Genomic DNA, 13,279 nt, shown 5'->3' on the forward strand with positions numbered 1-13,279 from the left:
CCAGAAATATTCAAGAAGACATCACATACTTAAAAATAAGAACAGATTTCTCTAAGAACAAAGAAAGAGCTCTCGGCAGGGACAGGTTTCATCAGAAGAGCTAGAAGATGAAGTCAAGAGATTTCCCCACATTGTAGAATTAAAGAGCAAAAAGAGAGAAAAGATGAGATTAAAAGACAGGTGTGCTAGAGGTACAATCCAGAAGATCCAATATACCACTCTTAGATACACTAGAAAGAGGAAGAAGAGAAAAATGGAAAGGAGGAAATATAAAGAGATCCAAAAGCAAGGCCAAGGAGGTCCAGATGAAGAGGCTCCACTGGCTGAGTCTGTCCCAAGACACTGCGCCATCTCGGAACCGACTTGATCTGAAAAGATTCCAGAGGAAAAGAAAAACAGGTACCTCCAAAGAAACAACCATTCTCACGCTTTTCATGTAGCGCTGAATGCTAGAAGATGGCAGAGAAGTTCTTAAACATCCTAAAGGAATACAGTTTTCACCTAAAACACCAACCCACCAAGCCAACAACCCAACAACCCATCAGACCAACAATCAAGCCACAGAGAAGAATCCAGTCATGGAGATGCAGAAGGACTCCAAAAACCTTACCTCTTACCCACCACTTCTTGAGAATTACTTGAGAATGAGTGGAAATAAAAGAAAGGAGTAAACAAGAAAGAAGCTATGGGATCTAAGCAAAGGTGACTCCCCCCTAAGAAGGCAAAGAATGGAAGCCCAGAACAACAGCCACATGACCCACCAAAAAAGCAGTCAGGATGGAGCAAGAGGATGAAGGGGAAGGGTATGCCTGACTGAGGGAGAGGCAGAAAAAATAGGGAAAAGCAGAGAGGAGGAGTACAAAGAGGCAGAGATCGTGAGAAGCTCCAGACAGAAGGGGAAGGAAAGGTACAAGAAAGGAGTGGAGCCCTGGTGCTTCCTGCCTTCAGTGAGTCCTATCTACATTGTCCAGCAATGAAAACCACCATTCACTGATCTTCCAAGTTGATAGGGTCACCCCCTAGAGAAAGCCCCAAGAAAGACTTGGCATGGTTACAAATAGAATATAAATATTATCAGCCTTGACATTTTAAAACTAAACTCACAGATGACCAAAGACACAGGCTGGAGGGGATAATTAGAATAGCCTCATCTTACATGGTGCAGAACCAAGAGCTACTGTCTATATTTGAAATAGAAATAGATTACTCAGGTCATCTGCAGATATAAGAACTAAAAACAGCAATATCCCTCAACTGGGGAAACGTGGGGAGGGGGCTGGGCATAGTGGAAGGCAAGGAGTCCTCATTCACCAAGGTAGGACATCTGTGAACACAGGGAAAAGCCTAAGTCAAGAGACAGCAGAGGCAGGTTGATGGTGGTAATTACCAGAAGAAACAGCTAAGAACCAATAGGAGTTGGGCTAGGTGAGAAGGTGTGGGGCAGGGACTGTGGCTTTTTTTTTTTTTTCAGTTTTGGGCCAGGGCTGGGTTTGAACCCAACACCTCCAATATATGGGGCCGGCGCCCTACTCCTTTGAGCCACAGGCGCTGCCTGGGACTGTGGCTTTTTAAAAGCTTTTGTAATCTACTTGATTGTTCTTGTGCAAGAGATGGTGATCACAATGAGATGAGAGCAATCATCTCATTACCTTTCTTTCCTTTGCTTTTCCTCCGTGGGCTCCTGTCTACACCCAGGTCTCCCCGACTCCCTCCATCTATTTAGGACCAAGTGCGTCCTGAACCCACAGAGGGCTAGACTCAGAGAGGCCTGAGCCTGGGTCCTGGCCCTGACATTCCCCTTGACTGGAAAAGGACACAGGATCATGAGCACTTCAGTGGCACAAAGGAGCCTCCCAACTCGGAGAGCAGTGTCTGCCCAGCTGCCTCAGTATTGGGGTCAATGCAGTGTTCCTATCTCCAGAAAGATGGGGAAGGGGCAGTGGGAGAGGCTGGAAGGGGAGTTCTCAGGCATGATCCCCAGCTGCAAGTAAGCACAGGCAGCAACTGAAGCTTCCTATTTAAAAATAAAGAGTCTCAGGAATGACTAAAAGCAAGAGTCAATACTTTCAACAAGAATTAGTGACAATGTATCTCTCTAATAAACCATCACAAGCAATTCTTCACGTATCTGACATTGTCATGGAGTGAGGCATTTTCCATGTGGGAATTTTCCTGCTGACTGATTTTTACCATTGATTTCAGCAATGCGGATCAGAATCATTATGAGATGAATCACACACCTCCTTGTCTCCTCAGACAGAACACCGGCTGACATTCTGTGCGCCTGAAGGGACGGTGGAGTGTGTCCATCCTGCTCCTCCATTCGTAGATGGGGGTTTAACCTTTTCCTGGGAACTCTGGGTCAGACTCCCATGAATCCTGCTCATGGTGTTGGGCTGGAGCACAGTGAAGCCCCAGGGTCCCCAGATGGTGTCAGAACCACTCAGATCAGAGGCCTGCCTCTGGGGCTCTCTGATTTTAGTCTGGAGGACTCACTGACCTTCATCAGGGACTCAAGAAAGGAGCACAGAGCTTGCTGTCCCCTGATGCCCCCAGGCTCACAGGCTCATGCCCCATGAGCATCCTGGCCTCTCCTCTCTTCTCAGGTCCCAGGGTTTGGGGACCACAGAGAGGACAACTGCTGTGGAAGAGGCACGGATACAAGGCCCAGCTGGACCCAAGGTCACCCCTGGGATGGCTGCTCAGCCCAGGAGCCCAGCCCTTGGGTATAGAGTGGGTGTCCACAGCAAAAATGAGAACTAAAGGCAAATGTGGGGTGGCTCCTGCAGCTCAGCGGGTAGGGCACCAGCCACGTACACTGAGGCTAGTAGGCTGGAACCTGGCCCGGGCCAGCTAAAACAACGTGACAACTGAAAAAAAAAAAAAAAAAAAAGCCGGGCATTTTGGCAGGCGCCTATAGTCCCAGCTAACTTGGGAGGCTGAGGCAAGAGAATAGCTTAAACCCAAGAGTTTGAGGTTGCTGTGAGCTGTGACACCACGGCACTCTACCCAGGGTGACAGCTTGAGAGAAAGGAAGGAAGGGAGGGAGGGAAGGAAGGAAAGGAAGGAAATTGCAGAGAGGCCCAAACACCCCCAACAGCAGTCTATGACGAGAACAGGGGTGGGCACGGAGCACAGGGAAATATGAGGCTGTCCACCACAGCTCACAACAACAGGCCCAGGGAATGCCTCACCTGAACCTACATGAACGCTGTGACAGGGACTGTCATGGGCAGAACTGTGTCCCCCACAGTATTCATATGTTGAGGGCTTAACCCCTACTATGCAGAGTGGGTATTTATTTGGAGATAGGGTTAAAATGAAGTCCTTAGGGTGGGCACTAATCCAATCTCACTTGTGTCCTTATAAGAAGAGATTAGGACACAGACAAGACCCCGATGAGGGAAATCACACGAGGACACAGTGAGAAAGCAACTGTCTGCCAGCCAAGGAGAGAAGCCCCAAACCGGCCCTGCCCACACCTTGATCTTGGACCTCTGGCCTTGAGAACTGTGGAAAACACAGCTCTGTCATTTAATCCGCCAGGTCAGTGGCACCTTGTGGCAGCCCTAGCAAACTGATAGAGACTAACACCAACGTATAGAAAACATATGGGTAGAGGGATGGAAGGATGACCAATTCATGGAGGTCTCTCAGATCTTGTCCAGACCTTGAAATAACCATAAAGAAACCATGTATATTTTACACTTTTTAAAAATTGGCCAGGTGCAGTGGCTCATGTGTATAATCCCAGCACTTTGGGAGGCTGAGGCAGGAGGATCACTTCATTTCAACTAGAGAGCTCTGGAAGTGCATGGTAAAACATGTAAGGGCCCCAAATCTTTGAATTCAGAGAAAAGATCCAGGCTCTCTGCTACAAGCTTATGAATTTGGCTCCTGATGGCCATCCTTGCCACTGAGTCACAACTCCTCGGTGGAATGTTTCAGAACACCAATCAGCTCATATACCCCAGATCCTACTTAAAATCTCTCCCACAGCTCCTACTGCCCCTTAGATAAAGATACAAGCCAAGCTGTGAGGTCCCACACTGTCCAACCCTGCCTAAGCCTCTGGCAGTTAGCAGCATCCATGTCTCTTCTCATGCCAGCATACAAGCTTCCCTGGCCCTTCGGAGCCTGGGACACAGCAGGCTTCCTCCTGGAACAGGGCCTTTACACACACTGTTCCCTCCACCTGAATCCTCCTGGCCTAGATAACTCCCATCACCCTTCAGACTGGAGCTCTAGCATCCTTTCCTCCAGGAAGCCTTGCCTGATGGCCCCCTGTCCACCCCAGCCTGGTCAAGCTCCCTGTCACTGCTTTGACTTCATCGGGTAACTAGCTATTAATGTCACTCTCCCCATAGGCTGTGAGCACCAGGAGAACTCCATGGCGGCATGTGCTCAACCCAGGGCTGGGAAGAACTTATGGGAGGTGAGCTGTCTCTCCAGATCAGGTGCAGGTACCACCACTTGGCACAGGGAACATAAACAACACAGCTGTCCCCAGCTGCACATGGATCGCACCCTTAGAGCTTCCCCACAGCTGCTAAGCTATGGAGTCTGTTCATGACATCCCAGAAAAGCTGCTACTACTACTGGTTCCACAAAGAAAGAGGTGGAAAGGAAAGGGAGAAACGGGCCCTGGCGTTTACTGAGCACCTATTATGTGCACTACTACACATACAGACTGCCGGGCTATCTCCTTTCACATGTATTATTACAGATAGTCTATAGCAGCTCTTAAAACAGAGGTAACAGTGTCCCCACTTTTATAGGTAAGGAAAGGCTCAAAGAGGTTAAGTAATTTACATAAACAATCAGAGCCGGTAAGGCCACGTCAGCTTTGGATCTCAGCCTGCCTAACCCAAGGCCCACCCTCTTCCCAGGACCCAGGCACCTAGAATCATGTCAGACAGCTACAGAAGCATGGGTCAGGGTCCCTGGGTTATGCCAGGGGCCGGTGAGTCCATATGAACACTCAACACCCCCTCTGAACAAGCTATACTTCCCCCACATTCAGATATAACTGTTTCCTATCATGACTAAAACAGTACAAGTTCCTCTAAATGAGTTTTCTGACTTCATGGCAGCTCTGTGAGGGATGGGAAAGGCAGGTAGACACAGCCCACTAAAACACTCAGCAGCGACTGTGTTTCTTCTCCCATAGGTTGTAACAGAGCCATGGGTGACATATTGTCGAGTGGGGAGGGGAAAGCACAGTTCTTCCACCATTTGTGCAAAAACCAATGAAAGAACCTCCATACAGACATGCCTGCTCACTCACAGATTCTCTCGAGAAGGAGGCACAGGGCCACACGCTGCTTCTGGGGAGAGCTGCAAGAGGGGGTTCTTCACCAAATAACCATCTGGACCACTTGAATTTTGTATCATTTAAATAATAAAAAAATCAGATTTCTCATGAAATTAAAATGTTAAAAGGTGATAGCAAGAGGGCAACACTTAACTCTACAGTGCAAAGTACTGAATTTCAGGCAAGGCACCCAATACCCTCTTCAATTTCTACATAAGAGGAGCCCTGCAACGATAATCAAGAAGACTGGTAATTGAGCTGGGGACTTTAACACCCGAGTCCCAGCGGTGACCTTGCAAACTTGGCCTTCTGTCATAAAACAGGCATAATCATCACTGTGGTCCAGGCCTCCAAGGCTTTCCAAATGCCAGTGGCCCAGGGAAGGAGACCTAATTTCTGCTCTACAGGGATCTACCACGTGTTTCCTGTTTCCTTCCGCCCTGCCTGCCACCACCCCACTCATACATGCACTGTACGCCCACCTCCCAGCCAGCCATACTCACATGGACAGCACCTTCACTTCCAGTATCTCGTGCCTCAGCTCCAGGCATCTTGTGGAGTTATATTCAAAAGGCCCCTCATAAAAGTCAAAGTACCTAGGAACCAACAGGGACAGAAGTTACATAAAGAAGAGGCCAGGTCTAGAGGCCTTCAGGGGCTGTTATTCAGGAGGTAGGGTGTCTATTTCCATCAAATAAATAATCCAAACCAGCCCCACTGCAACCGCTGACCTGGTGGGGGCTCAGGAAGACCACGGGGGGCAGCTGGCTTGACCACTGGGTGGTCAGCTATTCTCAGCAGTCCCTGCCCTGGGAGATCTCCTCTCTTGAGAGGCTGCAGAGACCACTGCTCAGGACAGGGGCCATAAAAAACCCAGCATTTATGGGAACATGAACCCGTTTCAGCAAACAGGGAGATTCAGAAGCAGATTCAGTTTTAAGTCTGTGGCTTCAAAGGAAAGAAGAGGAAGAGGGATGCTCTGCATTCTGTGATCAGAGAAAGTGAGAGACCTGAGTGGTGAAGGCAGCAGCACCGGGAGTCCAGCAGTGAGCTTCCAGCCTCCAGCCAGGCCGCCCTCTCCTGCTTTCTCCTCTTCTTCAGGGAAATGTCCTGAAATTTCTGCTGTTGTCCTACTTGACAAAGCATTTCCATCAGTTCACTTGATTTTCACACTCACACTGAGACTGACCTTTCTTTCTCCTCATTTGGCAACTGAGGCGCAGGCCACATGCTGCTTCTGGGGAGGCAGAAGGCAGGCAGGGATGCAGGCCACATTGTCAGTGCAGGGTGGGGGGCTTGGAAAAGCCCAAGTGTGGAAGAGGCCAAGCTCTTTCCAGCACCAGCTGGCTCCAGGTATGTCACAGCCACCTCAGAGTCCCTTTACCAGCTTCATGTAGAACACCATTACCAATTTCACCCATCACCTACTGCAACCTTACCCGGGGCCAGGTGCCAAGCCAGGCATTTGATGTGGATGGATGTAACCACTTTTAATCTATCTAACTAGCCTATGTAAAAAAGTGCCCATCACAAGCTGGAAGGTGGCAGAGCCAGGACAGGAGCCTATGAACTAACTCAAAGCTGTTCCTGTGACACTGGGCTATGAGGACAGCTGGTGTTCCCTGAAAAGGGCCCTCCAGCCTCATGGGGCAGAAGCCAGGTAAGCCTCTGTTGGAGACAAGCCCCAAACTATGTCATGAGTTCCCTCTCAGTGGCTGGCAGAGATGAGAGGATGAGGAGAAAATGAAAAGTCAAGATAGTAAGAGAAAGTTTTTTAAAAAACAGCTGGGTTGGAAGTCTCTCCACCTTCAAACGTGAGGACTCTGGAACAGTCCTTCCTCCAGTCTAGCTCCGTTTTTATTGCATACATCATTGTTTTAATCACCAATCTAATGAGGGAAAGCTAATCCTTACGTCATGGTTCTTGCTAGGCTTGCATTTTCTAACCAAAGTATTTCTTTAACTAACTACGTGAATTAGATTGATTTACCTCTTACTGTTATTGCTCTAAGTTATTTATGATCTTAACATAAACAGAGCATGGGACAGGGAATGCAGTCCAAGAGCAGGATGTCAAAGCAGACCCTAATTAGGCCATGCACACAAATCACAGGAGTGGTAATTAACACTCAAGAAGCCTTGTGCTCAGATGGACTGAGGCTTCTGACCATACCAAGGTGACAGAAGAAAGGAGGTATTTTTTTCCTTATCTAGTCTGAAGAGACTCTTTCTCTCTTTAATGAGGTTTAAACATTCTGAATTCCCTAACTCCCCCAAAGCACTCATTTCTCTCTTTAATGAGGTTTAAACATTTTGAATTCCCTAACTCCCCCAAAGCACTCACGCTCCCTGAGAGGGCAGCCTTGCACAGATAATCTTTGCCTGCTCAGTGACCTCACAGTGGAGTCGTGCTGGGGAAGGGGTGAAGTTTTAGCAAGATAGTCCCCTTGTCTTAAAGGGGCTAGGCTTCCAGGAAGTGCATTTTGCACCAGATTTGGAGTTTCTCTGATCCACTTCTCTCCTGTCTCTGTTCCCTTTTGCCCATCATCTGCAATCATTTTTTCAATTCAATTCCTAACTTACTTTCAACAAACAACTGAATATTGGTTTTAGGCTTATTAAATCATTATTACTAGCAATGCAAGCACATCAAAGTATGACTCTTCCCTTAAGTACCCATATGTACATCCACAAGCCCTTTCCTCATGGCCTCTCTTCTCCTGATGACCAGAAACTAGGCCAGATAGAGCTGGACAGGTCAGATTCCAGGACAGCCTCAACACCACAAATCAAGGAGCATGCAGGGACAAACCACTGTAAACGTGGAGACAGTGGCCTCACTGCAGGCAGCCTGCAAGAGTCAGAATCAAGGGGTACCCCAGGGCCGCTGCTGGGCCCTGCTCCAGAACCAGAGAATGGAAATCAGGCATCCCTCGGAACAGTTCCAACATGGGGGAGCAGGAATTTCACATGCACCTTTACAGTCTAAACCAGTGGTTCTCAACCTGTGGGTCCCTATCCCTTTTTAACAATAAAAATACATTGCGGAATTAGGAAGGTTGAGAACCACTGGCTAAACACATGTGTACAAACTTATGTACGTGCAGCTTTAGAAATCCTGAAACATTTCACCTGATGTGTTGGCTTCTTTTTAAAATATTTGTATTTTTATTATTGCTATTATTAAATTTTTATATTATCAGTTTGTCATTAAACATATATTTTAATATAATTTCATATTTAATACTTTTAAAATTATATTTACATTTGCTCTTAATTTTAATATAATGTCATACTTAATTTTTAAGTAGTATAATTACATATTTATATAATTTTAAAATTTTGAAACATTTTACATAAAAAATTGGCCCCTAGCTATAAAATAAATTGGTTCCTGTTCTCATGTCATGAAAGAATTTAGGCAGAGTTAATCAGAACAAGGTGTGGAATATTGCCAAAATACCAAACTCACATTTTTTTCCCTTGTTTTCCCTGTGTTCTGGAACTTTTTTTTTTTTTTTTTTTTTTGTAGAGACAGAGTCTCACTGTACCGCCCTCGGGTAGAGTGCCCTGGCGTCACACGGCTCACAGCAACCTCTAACTCTTGGGCTTAGGCGATTCTCTTGCCTCAGCCTCCCGAGCAGCTGGGACTACAGGCGCCCGCCACAACGCCCGGCTATTTTTTTGTTGCAGTTTGGCCGGGGCTGGGTTTGAACCCACCACCCTCGGCAAATGGGGCCGGCGCCCTACTCACTGAGCCACGGAACTTTTTTCTCTATGTTTCTCATCTGCCAAACTCAAATTGATCCCTGCTCAAGTGTCCACACTTCTAGGAAGGCTCTGAACCATCTACTGGGCACCTTTTGCACACTGTCTCTTACTTAGAGCAAATGACATTGTTTTAAATAGTCTGTTCATACATCTGTGTCCCCCTCCACACTGCGAGCATCTCAAACAGGGGGCCTACGGCTTTGTTATCTCTATACTTTCTGTACTACAGAGCTGGCACAGCTAAAAATGCCATTTCCAGACTCCTTTGCAGCTAAGGTTCTGGATGCAACTTAGGTTCAGCTAATCAGAAGCATTTGCGTAGACCAGCAGAGCTATTACAGGAGAAGAATGCAAGGACTGAGCCATGGTTTTGCTGGTGCAGAATGCAGCAGAGGTCTCAGGAACTGAAGCAGTGGCAACACCTTCAGGATTATATCAGAGGCAGCAGCTTTTACAGTGGCACCGTTTCTCTGGTTCGGGAAGGCATTCCTGTACATTCAGCCATTGCTTCAGCTCTCCCAAAGAACATGAGCTAGCTGTGCCTTTAATAAATCCCTTTCTGCTTTAACTAGTGAACCCAGATTCTGTTACCTACAACTAAGAACAGGGATCAGTGTAGAACCACAAAAATGAGTCCATAACCTTGGTTCTAACTCATGTAGATTTCCATTCACACAACAGCAAGTAAGGTCTGGTGTCGTATCACAAAGATCATCATTTGCAACCACAGCTGGTATTACTATGCCCTTTGGAATTCACTGGGTCAGATGAAGCCATGACCTTGGGCTGCTGCTAAGAAAAGCTCCAGATTCAAGTGAGACAGATGATCATTAGGAAGAGACTTATCCTTGAGTTCTCAGGGAGCTGGAGACTTGCAGACACTTCTCCAATATGGCTATAAACCAGCTGTATGACTTTCGGTAAATCGCTTCTCTTCTCTGGGTCCCTTTTTTCTCCTCCTTAAAACAATTGTTTGAATTAGGGCAATGTCTCCCTTTCAATCAGCCAACATTTCCATTCCCTCTACTAAGCTGTCTCTGCTTTGCCACCTCCTTGGTCTCACTTCTCCCAAGTCCCCAATATCACTCACATACTGAATTAGCAATGTAATAATCCTAAATGGTCTTGGGCTGTATGTCACTGGCTTTTAGACAGAGAGGCTTTCAGAATTGGGTTCACATTGCTCCGTCCTTCATTAGCCATTGCTATGATTTGAATGTTTGTGTGCTCCCAAAATTTGTATGTTGAAAGCCTAATTCCCAAGGTGATGGTATTAGGAAATGGGGCTTTGAGGAGGTGGTGGGGACAGAGCCCTCATGAATGAGATTAGTGCCCGTATAAAAGAGGTCCAGAGAGACCCCTTACCACCTGCACTATGTACGGATACAGCAAGAAGGTGGTATCTATAAACCAGGAAGTGGGTCCTTCCCCGAAACCTACACTGCTTTTATCTTGGACTTCTGGGCCTCCAGAACTGTGAGAAATAAATTTCTGTTTAAGAGCCACCTAGTCTATGGTATTCTTTTTTTAAAATTTTTATTAAATCATAGCTGTATACATTAATGCATTTATGGGGTACAATGTACTGATTTTATATACAATTTGGAATGCTTACATCAAACTGGTTAACATAGCCTTCACCTCATTTACTTAATTATTGTGTTAAGACGTTTATACTTGGGTGGTGCCTGTGGCTCAAAGGAGTAGGGCACCGGCCCCATATGCCAGAGGTGGCAGGTTCAAACCCAGCCCCGGCCAAAAACTGCCAAAAAAAAAAAGACATTTATACTCTACACTTAAATTTGACATGTACCCTTACAAAATATACCATAGGTGTGGTCCCAGCTATTACCCTCCCTCCATCCAACCTTTCCCCTCCCCTCCCTTCCTCTTTCCTCCTTCATCCTGGGCTATAGTTGTGTTTTATCTTTCATATGGAAGTGTGGGTGATTACATATTGGTTTCATAATAATTCTGAGTACATTGGATACTTTTTCTTCCATTCTTGAGATACTTTACTAAGAAGAATATGTTCTCGCTCCATCCATGTAAACATAAAAGAGGTAAAGTCTCCATCTTTTTTAAGGCTGCATAATATTCCATGGTGTACATGTACCACAATTTATTACTCCATTCATGGGTTGATGGGCACTTGGGCTTCTTCCATGACTTAGCAATTATGAATTGGGCTGCAATAAACATTCTGGTGCAAATATCTTTGTTGTAAAGTGATTTTGGTCTTCTGGATATACACCTAGTAGAGGAATTGCAGGATCGAATGGCAGGTCTACTTTCAAATCCCTAAGTGTTCTCCAAACTTCTTTCCAAAAGGAACATATTAGCTTGCATTCCCACCAGCAGTGCAGAAGTGTTCCCTTTTCTCCACATCCACACCAATATCTGTAGTTTGTGATCTTATTATGTGGGCTACTCTTACTGGAGTTAGATGATATCTCAAAGTGGTTTTGATTTGCATTTCTCTGATGATTAAAGATGATGAGCATTTTTTCATGTGTCTGTAGGCCATGCACTGTCTTCTTCAGTGAAGCTTCTGTTCAAATCTCTTGCCCACAGTGAAATAAGATCACTTATTCTTTTCTTGTTAATAAGTTTGAGTTCTCTGTGAGTTCTGGTTATCAAATCTTTGTCAGAAACATAACCTGCAAATATCTTCTCCCATTCTGAGGGCTATCTGCTTCCTTTACTTACTATGTTCTTTTTTTTTTTTTTTAAGACAGAGTCTCACTTTGTCACACTTGGTAGAGTGCTGTGGCATCACAGTTCACAGCAACCTCCAGCTCTTGGGCTTAGGCAATTCTCTTGCCTCACCCTCCCAAGTAGCTGGGACCATAAGCACCTGCCACATTGCCCAGCTATTTTTGTTGTTGTTGTTGCAGTATGGCCGGGTTCGGGTTTCAACCCGCCACCCTCGGTATATGGGGCCGGCACCCTACTCACTGAGCCACAGGCACTGCCTTACTTACTATGTTCTTGGCTGTGCAGAAGCTTTTTAGTTTGATCCAATCCCAGTAATATATTTTTGGTGTTGCTTCAATTGCCCGGGGTGGGAGGGGTTCCTCCTCATAAAGTATTCTCCCAGGCCAATTTCTTCAAATGTTCCCCCTGCACTCTCTCCAAGTATCTTTATAGTTTTATGTCTTAAGTTTAAATCTTTTATCCAGTGAGAGTCAATTTTTGTCAATGGTGAAAAGTGTGGGTCCAAGTTTCAATCTTCTACAAGTTGCCAGCCAATTCACCCAGCACCATTTGTTAAATAGGGAATGAACAGACTGACAGCCACTTCAGGCCTGTCACTTTCCTAAGCCTTAGTTTCCTCATCTGTCACATCAGCAAAAACAATGCTATAAGTGTGTGACAGGTTTGAGAAAAGACATCAACAAGCATCTCAGGGGAAGGACTGGCACATAAGAAGTGCCCAGGAAATGCTCATTCCCCTCTGTCCCCTTTCTCCCGCCACTAAAAGGCACACACTGCCAGCAGATGCCAGAAAGAGGCCCAGGGAGGCAGAAACTTACTTATAGTTTCTTGGCTGGTGGACTGCAGGACTGAGTCAGAGATGAACAACTCAGGAAGTTTCTCCACCATCTTCACTGGTGACATCCTCCTTCTGCTATGATTAGTAAACTTCTCCCAACCCTGTCTGCAGATAAAGCCCACACTAAATTCTGCTTGGACAAGGGGATGTCCTTGATCACCCCATCTCTGCTGCAGACTCTATGTATTAACCACGTGTCAAGTCACTAAACTGCCCCATGCCTATTTCTAAGCCTGTGTTCTCATCTGGGACATGGAGCTAACAGAATTTGCTTCCTTCTCCATTTTACCTGAGCTTTGCTTTGGGGGATGCATCACTCTAGCTCAGTCTGTAAGGATGATTGACTTGAGGAACCATGGTCCAAATGTCTATGCCCCCCATAATTACACTCCATTACATTCCTACAGGCCATTACACTCCTATACTCCAGCCTGAATGACAGAGCCAGACCCTGTCTCAAAAAACAAAAAAAAAAAGAATGGAGCTAAACCCTCATAAAAGAAGGGTCACCTTTCCATCACATCAGGACACAACAAGAAAGTACCATCTATAAGAAACGGATCCTCACAACAGACACCAAATCTGCTGGTACCTTGAACTTAGACTTCTCAGACTTCAGAACTGTGAGCAGTAACTTT

The 13,279-nt window shown here is 46.0% G+C and overlaps 1 protein-coding gene across 3 annotated transcripts in view; it reads right to left on the reverse strand.

Moving 5' to 3' along the window:
- ST8SIA5 (ST8 alpha-N-acetyl-neuraminide alpha-2,8-sialyltransferase 5) overlaps positions 1 to 13,279 on the reverse strand; it is a 102,910-nt gene that overhangs the window by 37,133 nt on the left and 52,498 nt on the right. For 2 of the 3 annotated variants that reach the window (XM_053571719.1, XM_053571720.1), the window contains one exon: positions 5,818 to 5,910. In XM_053571719.1, coding sequence (XP_053427694.1) covers positions 5,818 to 5,910 — 93 coding nt within the window. Of the gene's footprint in view, positions 1 to 5,817; positions 5,911 to 6,324; positions 6,445 to 13,279 lie in introns of all 3 variants that reach the window. The other variant, XM_053571718.1, reaches the window with a different exon arrangement.

The sequence above is a fragment of the Nycticebus coucang genome, chromosome 19 (genome assembly GCF_027406575.1).
Source record: "Nycticebus coucang isolate mNycCou1 chromosome 19, mNycCou1.pri, whole genome shotgun sequence".
Classification (NCBI taxonomy): Eukaryota; Metazoa; Chordata; class Mammalia; order Primates; family Lorisidae; genus Nycticebus; species Nycticebus coucang.